The 11962-nt window shown below is 36.6% G+C and overlaps 2 protein-coding genes across 2 annotated transcripts; one reads left to right on the top strand and one right to left on the bottom strand.

Moving 5' to 3' along the window:
- Positions 1-268: 268 nt before the first annotated feature.
- Positions 269-889, bottom strand: LOC145597284 (putative pectinesterase/pectinesterase inhibitor 21). The gene has a single exon (XM_081653419.1). The coding sequence runs from the start codon at positions 887-889 to the stop codon at positions 269-271; it is 621 nt and encodes a 206-aa protein (XP_081509545.1).
- Positions 890-1133: 244 nt separating this feature from the next.
- Positions 1134-4383, top strand: LOC145597283 (uncharacterized). Its single transcript, XM_081653418.1, has 7 exons — positions 1134-1174; positions 1972-2125; positions 2501-2593; positions 2712-2742; positions 3442-3462; positions 3557-3689; positions 3800-4383. The coding sequence occupies exons 1-7, from the start codon at positions 1134-1136 to the stop codon at positions 3852-3854; spliced, it is 528 nt and encodes a 175-aa protein (XP_081509544.1). The 3' UTR covers positions 3855-4383.
- Positions 4384-11962: the final 7579 nt, after the last annotated feature.

Below are 11962 nucleotides of genomic sequence, written 5' to 3'. Positions count from 1 at the left end.
ATGTACAATCTAATGTAGTATATAAATACAAAGTTTATCCATTATTAAGAAAGGGTTTGCTGAGAGAAAATGATCGAGTATGTACGTCATGTTAGCTAGCTTAGGGAGGACAAGGGCTTGACATTAAAATTAAACATTAACATCGATCTATTAAAGGGAAGGCATTATATATTGGTGCAATTGCATTTGTAGTTTGCAAGAATCTTTTTCTTTTCTTTAATTTATAGGGAGGAGGGTAGGAGAAGGGGGAGAACCGAAAAAACTGAGATTAAAACTGATAGGTGGAAACAACGTCGAGCATGTTGACAGCAAGCTCCTTAGCATTGGTAATACCATCTTGCATAAGTTGTTGGAGTTGTGGATCTTGAGCCTCAACAAACTCATCCAAACAATTAGTAGAAAAGGTGTTAACATCACCAAGCTCGAGACGAAGATTGAGGATGGCTGATGGGTCTTTTAAAGTGGAATGGAGGTCGCCAACACCCACTTGGTCAGAAGCCATCTTAAGGCGATCAATTGATTGTTCTAAAAGTTCCTTGCAAGTATTAAGCGCTGAGGTAGCCCTCTTAGAGTTTGCTTTTGGGAGTAGGGTGTTTGGGAGGTAAGAGGCCTTTGTTATCTCATCCAATGCCATATTTACACCACTTTTAAAATATTGTTGAGGATTGTTATTGCCACTATTTCTTGTCAATGAGCTTAAAGTCTTGATGCAAGCATCTTTGTATGTGGCTGTTATGCAAAGTTCATTCACCGTTTTTATCGAATCAACACCGTCGATATTACCTTGGGCATTGGAATTAGCATGTGCATGAGCATGAGCATGAAATCGAACGCCATGGGCATGGACATGAGCATGATCATGAATATGCCCCGTGTTCCTTACTAGCATTTTACGATTAACCAACTTGTTGGCTTTTACCTCTCTTATTCCTAATCCAGGCGATCCGAGCACCAAGATGGATATTACTAATATCACTAACTTACCCCCCATTTCTTCTCCTTTATCCCACAATAGAGAGATTGAGAAAAGAGAGCCTTTTTCTGCCTCTCTATCTCCCTCAACTCTCCGTGTTTATTCACAATTGCATTAAAGTTTAGAATCGTTTATCACAATTGTAACAATAAAGTATTAAATGGGTAAAGATTTTCATACCACTGATATTTTAAGGAGGAAGTATGTTAAAATTTAGCATAACAACTCCTATCACTCACATTCCCTTGGCTTTTTTTATAGTCATCCATTTTATGGGCTGATATTTATTATTTAATATCATTTTCTTAATTTAGTAGAGTACTCCATATAACGTTCTTGTTGGCATTTGCAAAAACCACACTAGGTCCATCTTTATACAAGTCATCACCATCAATTCATTTACCAAAAGGAACTAGAAAACGGAGGAAAATTAGGCATTTACAAATGCATAACAAGGGGTTTCATGTAATTATACATATGTACAAACGAATGTATATTCTTGTATCATTGGATGATCAAATGATACCACTGAATATACAGTGATATTATATATGCAAATAATGGTAGTATATATGTATTTAGTTGTACAAAATTTATGCATAAGTAGTACCACTGAGGATTCAATGGTACTATATAAACTTTCAGTGAAACAACCAACATGTGATCCCCCATCACGTGATATAATCCGACCAAAAAATAGGCGGGGGCCACTTATAGACATCTCTCTTCCTATCTCTCTCCTATTTTCTCTCTCTATCATGCATTTTAAAAATATTTAATGTTATGCATTTACAAATACCTAACTTTCCTCCCTTTAAAATTCCTCCATTTTCCAATGTTGTTTAAACCAATGCTATAGTTTTTCCGTTGTTTTATAATTGACGACTTATATTTTCGTAATATACAAGATTCATCATTACCAGTCAAATAAAAAAAAAAAAAAAAAAAAAAAGGTTGATTACTAGTTGTGGTTGTGCCAAGTCATACAACTGCAATAGAGTTGGTGGTAAATTAGGGGTGTGGGCGGTTGCAATTGTGGAAATAGTGGTATACTGGTCTCTCCCAACTGCAATTGTGGGTGGTAACATGAAGAATGGAGAAGCCAGGCTTTTGCTGGGATTCCCTCCCAATTCTCGTCCCACCCCTTCTCAGGTAAAAACCCCAACTACTCCGTATGTAGCTAAATTTTTTGTTTTCTTCTTCTAAATTGACGGGAAAAATATTATTAGCTGTTTTATGGAAGAGTTTAACATATAAATCATCTTGAATTCTATTCTCAATCATTTTTGGCTATTACGAGTAGTCGAGTATTATAATGTTCTCCAGATTAGCCTTTTACCTTACTTAATTGCTTACTTTAATGCTGAAATTGTTTTTCTAATCAAATCTTATTTTGTGGTCATCTCATCGATCGTGCTCGCAATTCTCTCATGATCTTTGTTTGTATGTTTCTGGTGGTGGTGGTCTAATTGCATCTTATAAGCTGGAGTTGTTTTAAAGGTTCTAAGACCATGAATATGATTGCAGGTGAAAGCAGCCTATAAAAGAAAGGTTTGGGATTTTCACCCCGATCGTTTTCCATCTGACAAAAGAAGTTATGCTGAATCACGATTCAAAATGGTAAAATTGACATTTTTTCTTCCATTTGTCTAATGATGGATATCGTACTTTCATAAAACCATTAGCATAGATGGCTTAATTTTCTAATAATCTTACTTTTTTGATTTTCACTCTGCAGATTTCTGAAGCCTACAGTTGCCTCTTGCCTGGTAATTGCTTACCTTCATTTCTTGTAGTTGCGGCTTCCAGTTAATCTCCTACATTTGTTTTTCTAATTAACAGATAGATACATTGAGAAAATTGTCAAACATTGAGAACCCATCTATTTGCTTAAGATAATAATTTGCATATTATGCCAATTCTAGGTGTTCATTTGGGGTGGAAAGGAAAGGAAATGAGGAAACGTTGTTATTTAATGACCTTGGTGCTCTGATAATTCTGGAACACTACACCCCTAGTAAATATGATGCATTGTCAAAAACTCTGCTTTGACATCTAACAGTAAAAGTTCAATTGTGCTAATGAGGTTACAGCAGGAATCATCGTTTTTTTGGTTCTTTTCATGTGTCATGTGTCATTTCTTTTGTCATGTGGCTGATTGTAGAAAATAGGTCATGTCATTGGTGGTAGTTTGGTACCTTGATAAGAGCTGAAAAGCAGTGGTCTGTCAAGCTCCTTGAGTATCTAGAAGACAAGAACCATAACATGGTAACATTTTTGCATCTGAGAAATGGCTGCTCTAATTTCATGAATTATGATGTTAGTGAACTGAAATCACAACCCCTTGCTTATTTTCAAGGTTGCATAAGGTGACACACTGCTGATAGCAATGTTTTAATGATGATATAGTGATGCATTTTTATGTCGGTTGAAATAGTAATCTAAATAGTGTGAATTGGAATCTGCAGGTGGAGGAATTTCAAGTTCAGGTAACATTACTGAGCATGTTTTTATTTTATTTTGAAATTAATTATTTAATACACGTCACATTTATACGTCTTGTCATTAATGAAATATTATTAGCTACTTACACACGGGTCGTGCGGACTGGGGTACCAAGGGTGCATGGAGGTGGAAGACATCATCTTTTAGTTGGCCTTCCCTTCCTTTTTGTTATGCTTGGAACAGTTGGACTTGGAAGTCTAAATATTACCAGGTACAAAACTTAAGCCTTGAAGGTGCAGGATACCAAAACAGATCTTGGTGTTGAAAGACTATTGGGTTCAGTATCATCATACTTCTGATTATTGATACTTTACTTCTCAGGGCTTACAGAAAGGAAAGAGAAGCAAATCCATCACATAATCCTTTTCTCCCCTAATCCGAAAATTGGCAAAGTCAAATTCTTTAAATAACACTCAGTTGAGGAAATCGGCCTAATAATAGATGAGTTCTTTACTCAGGAACTGCTGCTTTTTCAACCAAAACTTTACAGCTGCCCATGGGTGACCTGGTTCTGGTTACATTGAAATCAGTCTTCAGAGTTCAGACATTGGCGTGTGGTAAATTATGCAATACTAAAAGCGTTGAAGTATTAAATTTTACTGATTCTTGATCTGGGGGAAGCTTTAACCATGCAAAAAGCCCGTTCCTTATGTTTCAACCGTTGTTAATTTCATGAATTAAATATGCATGTGATGTTTTAACCAAAAAGCACAGACTGTTCCAGCTTCTGTTCACTGTCAAAAATTCTGAAGGGAGAGGTAAGAGATGTAAAGAGTAGGTAGGAAAATGTGGCATATCTTCTTTTCAATTGGAAAACTTTTTTCAATTTTAAAGGAACTAATTTCCACCTGGTTTGTTTCAAAAAACAAAAACAATAAAAAAAATTTCCATCCAAACAATGAAAAATGAGAAAGTGAAAATCTGCAATTTTGCACCAGAAAATTTGCAAATTGCAGCCATTTAAAGTTCGTATTTTGCAAATTGCAACCATTTAAAAACAAAAGGAAAACTTTTGTATACACCCGGTTTTCAGTAATTTATTGTACATCGGGAATACTTTTGTCAGATTTAATGTCACTTTTGTCAAATTTATCAATGAAGCATAAATAACTCATATATATCAGGGTAACTTTTATGCGTTTTAGTATAACTTTTGCGTATTTTATTGTCACTTTATAACGGATGTTCAGTAATTTACTGAACATCCGTTTTATTTAAAAGTTTGTGAAAAGAAAATTGCAAATTGCAGCCCAAAAGTTCGTATAAATTGTAAATTGTAGCCCGATTCAACTTTTTGATAGGTTTACATGTCAAAAAAATTTCGGTTAAAGTTTTAGGGTCCATTTTAGCTCTTAGGGGTCCGAATTGAGCTCGAAATTAGCAAAAAAATAAATTAAGTGCCTCGTTTTGCGTAACAAAAATAAATCGATTTGTGGTAAGCTGTAAAAATGAGACACATACGTTATTTTTTTGCTAATTTTGAGCTCAATTCGGTCCCCTAAGAACTAAAATAACCCTTAAGACCTTAACCAAAGATTTTTCGACATGTAAACCAATGAAAAAGTTGAATTGGGCTGCAATTTACAATTTATACGAACTTTTGGGCTGAAATTTGCAATTTTGTTTTGGAAATTTTAGATTTTAACACCATACAAATCAATGAAATTTGATATTAACACCACCCAAAAAAAAGTTTATTTTAACACCACATAAAAAATTGAAAATTTGAAGTTACCACCAAATTCTTGCTTCTGTTAACGGGACTGTTACTGGGCCCCACTCCAACGGTCACTTTTGACAATTTTCTCTTTTTAAGCACGATTCTCTTCATTTCTGTTCTTTTGTGAGCAAATTTGTGGATTACACAGGTTTATCCTGGTATCAATTCATTCCAAAAAAGTGATTTCATATCAACAATTCTAGGGTTTGCTGGGAAAAAGGAAGGAATTGAAGGTGGTAACAGGTATGTTTGTTCGTACATCAGAATCGCACTTTCTCTCCAATGTAATGGCAAATTGAGCTTGTTTGGTATGTGTTTATTAGTTAAATTACCTTAGTTTAGCAATTCAGTTATGTATCATGCTGGATTTGGTGGTTGGATTAGCATTGTCACAGTTAATTGGTCAATTTCGAAAACTAGGGTTTATGTGAATCTGAAATTGGGGCTTTTTTTGGTAGACGGGTTTAATTGAAAGTTTTTGTTGAGAATTTGAATTCGTATGTGTACAGAGCAGTAATTGTTATATTCATCTTAAATTGATGCAGATTATGTCTTCTTTGAGCTATTCTCCTTCGAAGGAGAAAAAAATGCAATTGTGGAGTGCCAATGGCAAGGCTAACTAGCTGGACTAGGGAGAATCCAGGGAGGAAGTTCAGAGCTTGCAAGTTTTATGATCCAGTCACAGAATCAAGGGGGTGCAAGGTCTTTGAATGGGTTGACCAACCTGATGGGACAGACTGGCAAACAGGGGTTATCAATAACCTCTTGCTGGATAAGAAGCTTCTTAAGGGTGAAGTGAATGAGTTGAAAAGGGAAGTTGATGATATCAGTGGGCAGAGGAGGTGTCTACTTAATGAAGTTGACAATTTGAAGATTAGGTGCAAGGCTTTGAATGGTGAAAGAAAGAGAATGAACAGGGACTGCAAGGCAGGGGGGGCTCTTTAGTGCATTGTATGTGGGTGGGCATGGCTATCCGTATTAGTTTGTCAATTGGTGTAGTTTTCCTAATGGTTAGGGGTGTTTAGTTGTAATAGAAGTAGGTCTTTTAAATGTTATTTTGTGACTTGTAGTGTTTGGAGCTTTTATGTAATAAAATTCTAAAACTTTTATTGAATGAATTCCAAGTTTTTATAATCATGTGGTTGATGTTCAATTATGATGGTTTTTGAAAAAAAATAGAAAGCACATGCATGCAGTAAAATAGGGAATTATTGCCAAATAAGTTAACAGAACATATATATTCATAAATGGTAGCCAAAAGGTGTTGACTTGAACCTGTCTTCATGGCAATTACAGCCATACAAAATGTACACCATCCTAATATCTCTGGTTGTTCAAATGCTAATGACAAACAAACAAAATGATGACATAAATCTGAATTGAAACATAATATTGTTTTCTAGCTATTACATCACTGAGTGAGATTAACATTCTTGAAAGTTTGCAGCTTGGCCCTAGTTATCACACCTGTGTGTGATGGTTGTTGAACTGTTGTTGTTGCAGGCTGACTTGAGGAAACCTTAGAAGTTTTGTGAGGATCCTGAGTACTGGTTGTTGCAGGTTGGCTGGAAGAAGGATTTGCCTTTGACTTAAACTGCTGCTTTGGATTTGGTTGACTTGAGCTTGGCTTTGGTTGACTTGAGCTTGGCTTTGGTTGACTTGAGCTCTGATTCAGGGAAATCACAACATAGTCAGCTTACAGGATCAAATTCATAAAGTTACAGAAACACAAGGTTCAAGGTTTATACCTTTTTGGCAGCTCTGAGTTCTTTCTTCTTCCTCTCCTCCACCATCCAAGGAGTGTTGGAGGGTGGTCTCCCTGGTTGCCTTGGCTCCTCAGTTGCTGGTGCAGGAGTGTTTTTGCAGGTCTTAGCATAATGACCAAAACCTGCACACTTACTGCATTGTTTCTGCCTCTTTGCTGTCTGTGGTTGTGCAGCTGCAGTAGAACATTCCCCTGGTTCCAGCTTCCTTTTTTTGCTCTTTGGTCTACCAGGCTGAACCTTAAATGCTGGAGGCTGTGGTTCCCTCATACTCACTCTCTCCCAGTGTTTAGGACCAGGCATGGGTTGGATAGGGGGTTCATAAGCCTTCCTGTATGAGTCCATGGTGTAGTAAGGGTCCACGTAAACCTCTATGTCACCCCTAATGTCCATCATACATGCATAAGCATGGACACATGGAATCCCAGTAAGTTCCCAATGATAACAAGTACAAGTTTCCTTCTCCAAATCCACACACTCTTGATCATCCATCAACTGCACTTCAAATGTTTTCCCTCTAGATGGTTGCACAACACACTTCCTAGCCACAAATTCTATCCTACCCAACACATGTCTCACATAGGGGCTAAGGTTGCTGGGAATCTTTTTAGAATCCTCCCACTTTTCATTGTTCCTATTCGTTACATACCTCCTCATCCATTCCATTTGGGTGAGGATAGGCTTATCCCTGGCAGGCCTGATGACTGCATTGAAAGTCTCACACATGTTGTTTAACAACATATTGGACTTGCAGTTAGATGAAAATGCATGTCTTGACCAAGACTGGGGGGGAATGTTCACTAAATACTGATATGCATCCTCTGATAACTCTTTGATAGAGTCAATGGAAAATTTGAAGTTAAACTGACAAAATGCAATAATGTAAACAACTTAAGACAAGCACATTGACACACATATGCATACAAACATTAAATAAGTGTTGGAATGGGATGACTTACTGCAGTTGTTGATCTGGCTGCTGCCCAAAACAATTCTTTAAATGTTAACCCAGTGAATTTGAGCTTGAAATTTGCCCAAATGTGCCTTACACAAAATCTTTTTTCAGCTTTTGGTACTATATCAGCCATTGCTTCCAGAAGCCCCTGCCATATTCATTCACAATATCAATAACTTATCCTAATTACTCACACAAAGAAAAAAAAAACAAGTACAAATGATAATGAAAAATGTGCAAAAAAAAGGCAAGGGACTGTTACCTTTTGCCTGTCTGACATTATTGTCAGCCCTGCTCCTTGATCATGTGTGAACAGGGCCATTAGAGACTCTAGGAACCAACCCCAGCTATCTTTATTCTCTGCCTCCACTGTTGCCCAAGCTAGGGGGAACAGATTGTTATTCCCATCCTTAGCTACTGCCACCAATATAATTCCAGGGTATGCACCTTTGAGGTGACAACCATCCACCCCAATCATTGGCCTACAACCCTTAGCAAACCCATCTCTCAAAAGCCTTAGACACATGAACATTCTCAAAAAAATAGGTGGCTCAGGACTATCTATACCTTCCACAACCACATTGCACCCAGACCCAGAGTTATACTTCATCACAGCCCTCCCATAATCCCACACCCTAGCATATTGCTCCCTTGCTGACCCATATATGATGAGTTTAGCCCTACACCTAGCCATACATGCTTTAAAGTATGTCACCTCAATACCTAAGTCATTAAGAACCCTGGCCCTAATATCCTTAATTCTCCATGCAGAATTAGCCCTAAACTCCTCTAGATATCTGTCTGCAATGAACTCAGCAGTAATCATCCTATTCTTCTTGACTCTAAGACAACTGTGTTTCAATTTACAGCTTTTAATTTGCCAAGTTTCCTGCTTGACCAGTTTTGATGCATACACCTTAAAATGACACTTTACCCCCCCCCCCACACATGTACATGCAGGCATTCTACAAGTATAACTATTGAACTCACAGTCACATCTAAACCTACACTGCACTGTAATCCTCTTAGAGTCATTATGCAAGAAATAAAACTCATACCTCTCTTGAATGGCATGCAGTCTCAATACCCTTCTCAATATTGCAGCATTCTTGAACTTCTGCCTCACCTGCAGCTGGATGGGCTTCTGGAAGTCCACATCTTCATTAAACCATGGAGCAGTATCCTCCTCTGAGTCAGATCCACACAAGCTCCTTGAACTCTCTGTATCACCTTCATCATCCTCTGGATTCACCCTAATTGTTCCTATATCCAGGTCATCTTTCAGATCTGACCTCTTATCTTTCACAACACCCTCATCTATGCCACTTCCCTGTAGTTTCCCCAAAGTCTTGTTAACCTTCTCTAAGATGTCCTTAGACCCTTCAATAAACCATTCTTCATCCCCTTCATCAAATTCTTCTTCACCTGGTTCCCAATCTAGATCTTCATCACTCAAATCTGAGCTAGAGTAGTCAGATTTATTGCCACCATCATCATCCTCTTCAAACACCAATGCTTTAGCCTTTGCTGAGGCTTTACCTTTGAGCTTGCTCTTCTATTTTGAACTACCAGACACTCCAACTTCTGCAACCTTCCCCTTCAGTTTCTCCCTTGGTGTACTTTCCTCCCTTTCAGTCTCAGTCTTCTTAAATCTAGGGCTTCTCCTAATACTGACAGTTGAAGTACTTTCACCCTTCTTCACTTTTTTAGTAACCTTATCCTTTGGCTTGGGATTGGGTTGGGCCTTAGTTATGGGCTTCAAATTAGGTTGTGCTGTCACAAACACTTCTACATAACCCTCTCCATTTCTAGTCTCTAAAAGGCCCCTCACTTCATCACTATTGACTAGTTCCCTTCTACCAGTGTTAAAAGTTTTCCCCTTCTGCCTATACCAACAATTGAAATAGACAGGCACCTCCATATCACCATTAACAAATCCATGAATAGCAGCTGTCCTAATCTCATGTACATCCAACTTAGATTCTGGGACTTTTCTTCTCCAATAACACCACCCCCCACACCAACATAGCAGCTGTCTATCTTTGCTAACTCTTTTAGGGACAAATGCACCCCCCACCCTTAGACAGATGTCAACCATATCTTCATTGTCACCCATTATCTACCCACCAATAACACATATACAATAGTATTATTAATTTATACAAATAAGACATATAATATCAACACTTTATTAATCAACTACTGTAATTGAATATTTAACTTCAAATATACAAATAAACAAATAATCCAATCCAACATGCATCAATAAACAAATCACACATATACAGTCTTCAATAAGTTCATTTACATAAACTCCAATTAATTAATGTCAAATTTCAACCTAAACCACCAATTAACCTAATTCGCAGTCAATTTCAAAATAATCCCTTTTTCTAGGGTTCTCAGTTTCAGTTGCCAAAGTAACCCCAATTATGCAAAAAATTGCAAAATTGACATCAACAATTTCACCAATAATAGACGAAATTGCTGTAAAAAGATAGAAAAGATACCTTCTTTGGAATCTTTCACCTGTAACTGTCAGATTGCCAGCAATTTTCGCCCTTTTTTTGAAGATGGATGACGAAATCCTCAAAGCTTTTCTTCTGCTAATGACAGCTCCCTTGTACTTCCCTATCCCCAACCACACAAATTCTAAGCAATTGAATGCCCTAGATTAAGATATTACTTTGAGTAGATGAAAATTCAGAGTGAATTCAATGAAGATGGTTGGAAGTAATGAATGAAGAGGAAGAATCGTGTTTACTAAGTGTGAAATTTGGAGGCAAACCTAAAACATGGGACCCACGTCACTTTTCCGTCACAGAAACCGTTATCTGGTGGTAACTTCAAAGTTTCAATTTTTTATGTGGTGTTAAAATAAACTTTTTTTTTTGGGTGGTGTTAATATCAATTTTCATTGATTTGTATGGTGTTAAAATCTAAAATTTCCTTTTGTTTTTAAATGTCTGCAATTTACAAAATACGAACTTTAAATGGTTCCAATTTGCAAATTTTCCTTCTGCACCATCCATAATTTACACTTTTAAGAAAGTCCCTTTAAATCTGCACTATCCTTAATTTTCACTTTCTTAAAAGTGGTATAGCTTGTAATATTACACTTTATAACCCTCTATCAATCTTACACTAATCAATAATCATCTTTTTCTTACACAAAGCCGTCAATTTATATTATCTCTCTTTTTTTTATATTTAACTTTATCTTACACTCACTCACCTCAATATTTTCTTAAATTATATATCTATAGTACATACTACATAATAGAACAAGGAATATAATTAGAGAAATTAATAATCAAAATCTTACATTGGAAAACATAAAATAAATTAAAATGTCATACCACTGTGGGGTACTTTGTTTAAACAAAAATGAACATTTCAGGATTCAAACTGAACAGTTACAAATACGAAAATGATTGTTTTCTAAGAACTCCGAACTAGAAAAAACTAAACAAAGCTACGTAGAATATGTTATTTTTGGGTTATAGATAGCACTGCCTACACAAGGGTGTACTTAAGTAGTCTTACATACCAGCTCTTCACCAAAATGGAAAAGGCTGGTGAGAAAATGGAGTAGCTGTTTGGAGTGGTTTTTGGACAGGTTTGGATTTTAATCCATAAAATTTTTCATTTCACAGCAATAAGTATGGGTGATAAAAAAATTAGGGTATCTTGAACCACAACCAGATCATGTTGCAACAGGTTCCAATTCAAGTTTCCAATTTCGAGAACCTGTTCAATAGGTTCTAGTTCTAGCTCTGGTTCCGATTCCCATTTTAAGAAACCTGTCGTAACACAAGTTCCGATTCCGGATCTAGTTTCAGGAAATTTTAATAGGGTACCCTATTATGCTCACCTCTAGTAATAAGTAGGTTAACATCAAATAAAGGTCCATCGCCTAGTTTCAACAGAAATCTTAAAAAGGAAGAAAAACAGACAATGTCGTTGCCCACTTAAAACAACCAACAAAAACAAGGCTTAGAGCCTGTTTTCATTGAATTGAAATTAATATTTTATAATAGAAGGAA

The sequence above is a fragment of the Chenopodium album genome, chromosome 20 (genome assembly GCF_948465745.1).
Source record: "Chenopodium album chromosome 20, dcCheAlbu1.1, whole genome shotgun sequence".
NCBI classification, from domain to species: domain Eukaryota; kingdom Viridiplantae; phylum Streptophyta; class Magnoliopsida; order Caryophyllales; family Amaranthaceae; genus Chenopodium; species Chenopodium album.
The sequence above is the reverse complement of the archived record's forward strand: the minus strand, read 5'-3'. Positions and strand labels throughout refer to the sequence as shown.